At 43.4% G+C, this 4324-nt stretch overlaps 1 protein-coding gene across 2 annotated transcripts; it reads left to right on the forward strand.

Moving 5' to 3' along the window:
* The first annotated feature begins 306 nt into the window (after positions 1-306).
* Positions 307-4018, forward strand: LOC123060912 (uncharacterized). 2 transcript variants are annotated; one of them, XM_044483782.1, is made up of 7 exons: positions 308-603; positions 2763-2871; positions 3023-3085; positions 3189-3236; positions 3331-3393; positions 3548-3608; positions 3730-4018. In XM_044483782.1, exons 2-7 carry the CDS (start codon positions 2767-2769, stop codon positions 3768-3770), a joined length of 381 nt encoding a protein of 126 aa, XP_044339717.1. In that variant the 5' UTR covers positions 308-603; positions 2763-2766; the 3' UTR covers positions 3771-4018. The 2 variants fall into 2 exon arrangements, with proteins under 2 accessions (XP_044339716.1, XP_044339717.1); XM_044483781.1 differs by having other exon boundaries at positions 307-603; positions 3189-3393.
* Positions 4019-4324: the final 306 nt, after the last annotated feature.

Genomic DNA, 4324 nt, shown 5'->3' on the forward strand with positions numbered 1-4324 from the left:
AAGTGTTATTCGTGTGGCACAAACACATGGCAACTTCGAACGTTTTCTATGATAAATTTGATGAAGCGAGAATGATAACGTTAGTTGTTAAGCAGGCAATTTTGTTTTCGAACGGCAATTTTCAGTTTTTTGGGGGGTTCTTCAAGTGGCAACTTTAGTTGTAAAAAACGTTGGCTGGAGTGCTTCGTGCCGCATGTGTGACGCTTATCAATTGGAAAAAAAATGGCATTTTCAGCGGAGAAGTAATAAGGAAAGAAAAAGATCTACAGGAGATTGAAAAAAATCCACAGGAAGAAAAATGTCCTTTTCTCCGGTGACCGGCCGAGTAGCAACTTGCACGGCCGGCCCGGCAGCCTACGATAGCAACGGCCGAAATCCAGGGCGACCGGGCCCCACACGGAGCTATTTCTTCCGTGCATCTCAGAATTCGAGACCAATCCGATCGCAGCAGCAGCAGCAGCAGCAGCAGCCAACAAACAAACATACCTCCACTCATTGGAGAGCCGCTGCTGCTCGCCGGCCCTCCCTCGGTTCCCCATTTCTCCACCTCGGAGCAGCCGAGCCGACGCCTCCCTCGCCGCCAGCGTCTCCGTGACCGTAACCGTAAGTGATCTCCTCCTCCTCTTCCGCTCAGAGTCCGAGCAACTTACTTACTTAGCTTGCCGTCGGGGCTGGGTCGTTGGCCTGCTGTCGCCGTAGATTGGTAGATCCCGCCGTCGCTAGATCCGGCTGGTTTCTCGGCGTTGCCTCGTCCGAATTTGGGAGGAGAGTGCGTTCTCGGGTAATTTTGACTAGTCAGCGTTCGCCGGCTGGTTTGTTTTCTGATCCCGGATGTGCGGGAGAAAATTAGCAAGAGAATTACCCGGACTGCCACTGATCATGTAGGTTAGGTGGTGCCGACGGTCCAGAGGGAACGAGAGATCCGCACATGCTTCTTGCTCAGAGTTGGGCATAATTCAAGAATACTTTACCTCTGCTTCTTACTATGTATGTATGTTTAGGATGGATAATTCAACAACAAGCTGGTGCAGCCAGCTGAGCAAACAAGCAAGTGAAGTGGTAGAGACCCATGGCGTGTGTCAGCAGAGCACGAACAGGGGATCAGAACATTCTGTTAGATTCTAGGTCACGGAGGATTGTGCGCTTTATGAGAGCATTTTGGGTTGTCATACGGTCAAACAGATTGCAGGCACCTGCTGGAAGTCCCGTCTACTAGGATAGTGTCAATTTACCTGGCATTCAGGGACAAGATAGTGTTCAGATTTGTACAGCAAGCAAAGAAACCACACCAGTAGTAGTCACCAGTCCTCATCCTGTGGTGCCGACGGTTTCTTACTATGTCTGTTTAAGATGGATGATTCAACAACCAGCTGGTGCGGTCAGCTGAGCAAACAAGCAAATGAAGTGGCAGAGACCATGCGTGTGTCAGCAGAGCAAGAACAGGGGATCAGAGCATTCTGTTAGATTCTCGATCACGGAGGATTGTGTGCTTTATGAGAGCGCTTTGTGTTGTCATGCGTTCAAATAGATTGCAGGCTTCTGCTGGAAGTCCATCTACTAGGATACTGTCAATTTACCTGGCATTCAGGGACAACCCGCTGTTCAGATTTGTTTAGCAAGCAAAGAAAACACACAAGTAGTAGTGAACTAGTCAGTATTCCGATCTTGCCTTGTTATACTTAGGCTCTGGATGACAATATGTAGATAGAGTCGTTCTGTGTACCACTAGGGATGCCGGGGTATCAAACTGCTGCTTCATTTCTGTATCTAGAACCACGGTAGGAGGTGTTACCATTTAGAAGCATTAGCTTGTTTTTGCCCAATTATGTAAAGAAAGTATTGGACCTGATGGGCTAAAAAAGAACAATCTGTGTGGATCCTCTGGTTAGTTGTCGATAAAACAGATACTCAAGGTTTCTGCTTGTCATGACAGACTAACATTGAGTTTGCTTGTACTTGATTTTTTGTTGATCCAATGGGCTGTAAAATGAGTCGATGTGCTGACCAGTGGGTTGCATTTAACATTCTTATAAAGATTTCGAAACATATATTTATTAATAAAAAACAGTTTGATCTGTTTAAGTTCTCATATTGATGTTTATTTGTTCTATCGATCAAGAGATAAACACGCGTTTCTTTCGTACTGGCCTTCGCAGTTATTTTTGTTTTTGGATGGGCTCATCCACAGGCCACGGTTTTTATAGGATATTCATGTTAGCATACCTGACGCCATGAAGATGGGAAGCATATAGTTTCTTTTTTGAATGACAGATAGGAAGCATAGTAATACAACTAACAAGAGAAAAGTAATGTCTTGATTTCTCTAACTGAAGCACATTCTTTGACTTCGAGTAAGTTGTTCAGATTTGCCAACATCAATTGCTCATTATAGGGGGTACTCATCGGCTGAAAATAGCAGAGCGATAATATTTAGCTACAAGTAGCACACCCATTACGATTTACAAGGCTGAGAACTAATCCAGAAACTAGCAGTGCAAAAACTAGCTAAGGTTCCTTGATTATAATGTTTAAACCGAAAATAATAGTAGTATTACCGATTCAAAATACACAAGCTATTTAAAAATGTTGTCATTTTGTTCTAAGAGTCAAACTGCAAATAGTCAACAACATTGGACAATAGTAGCCTCTGTTTTGGTTTATCTCAAACTCTATTGCTCAAACATTTCATGCCTTAAAAACAACTTTTCACTTTAGTGCTATATAATGTGATAAATACTAACATCTGTATCTTTTGTTTTTAGCACCATGTCGGGGATGAAGGACGCCAATGCTGCTGGGCATGATAATGTTGGAAATTCTGAACCTATGGACCAAAGTGGAGATAATGCCATGCCATCGGCTCAGCAACAGGTTATTTTCAGGACTAGTTCTGAAGATTATATGATCATTTAAATGCTAGTCTTGTATATTCTGGTTAATTGAGCAACAAAGAAGGTTGGTCTCTATAGCTTCCATGATCAATTACCTGTGGTTAACATCAAGCACAATCTGTTATGCGCAGGAACAAGTAATCAAGAAGAAGTTTGGAGGACTAATTCCTAAAAAGCCACCGCTCATCTCAAAGGTACTTGAATTTGAATATCTCATGCCAAAATTGAACAGTCCATACCAGTTACTGCATAAAAAACACCAGTTTTCAGCATTTAAATTGCTCTTAATAATTGTAGGATCACGAGCGGGCCTATTTTGACTCTGCTGATTGGGCTCTCGGAAAGGTATTAAATTATCCTTCTGTAGCTTCAGTTCGATTTTTGTTTGTTCAGTGCTTGAGTTCCAATGAACTGTTTTTTTGGATATTTTGCTTTGCAGTCTGGACAGCAAGGTGTTGCAAAACCCAAAGGACCGCTCGAGGCACTCAGGCCAAAGTTGCAGGTACTACTTATCATATGCTGGGAGCAGCCAAACTTGTGTTTTTGTCAAGTTCATCTTTGATTTTGCCTAAAAAGGTTCAGTTCTTCTGAGTTCTGAAGGCCTGCAAAATAAATGTGCATCATAAACTCATCCCTGTACACTGCTCTTATTTCAGCCCACACGACAACAGCAACAGCGTTCAAGGAGCTCTATCTACAGTTCATCCGAAAACGAGGGTATGTTACTGATGGTTTTGCATTAACCTCATCTTTTAAACGTGTAATGACCTACCTACCAATCGGTCCCTTGTATACGCTGGAATGGCCCCTCTAAACAATTAGATGCACAAACATGCAGATGGAGATGGCGCTGGGTCGGAGGACATGAATATCAACTGATCAACAGCGTGGAATCTCGTGTTGTCGGTGAGAAGGGGCCTCGTCGTCTAAAGAAGCAGCTTGCTTTCATTGTCTGTGGACCGCAGGGAAGGGATGTATGCTTGCGTCCATAGATAAGAAAAGAGACGGTTGTAATTTCAAGGACTGCGGCTGCGGGTTTGTACTTCATCGAACAGCTACCTTGCTATGTGCCCATTATAGACTGGACCATTGTCCTATTTGTGAATGGATATCTCTGTTTTTGAATATCCAGTGATCAGCGTACTACTACTTACCATTCTGACTTGCTGAGTTGCGTTGCATCACATTCAGTGTTTAGGCTTCTGAATGTGCGTCGTATTCTTGTTCTCTTTTTACAAATTATATACAAAAGCACAGAGGGAGGGGAGGGGAGGTACAAAAGGGGGGAAACATTCTAAACTGAGCTAGACAAGAGTGCTGAGCCACAAACGAATATCATCAGCCTTGACTAGGGAAACCCTGAATGTAAGAAAAAAAGGCATTGTTTCCTAAAGTTCTGAAACCAGGAGCTAGGGCCAGTGCTAATATTGCCA

The sequence above is a fragment of the Triticum aestivum genome, chromosome 3A (assembly GCF_018294505.1).
Source record: "Triticum aestivum cultivar Chinese Spring chromosome 3A, IWGSC CS RefSeq v2.1, whole genome shotgun sequence".
In the NCBI taxonomy this organism is placed as follows: Eukaryota; Viridiplantae; Streptophyta; class Magnoliopsida; order Poales; family Poaceae; genus Triticum; species Triticum aestivum.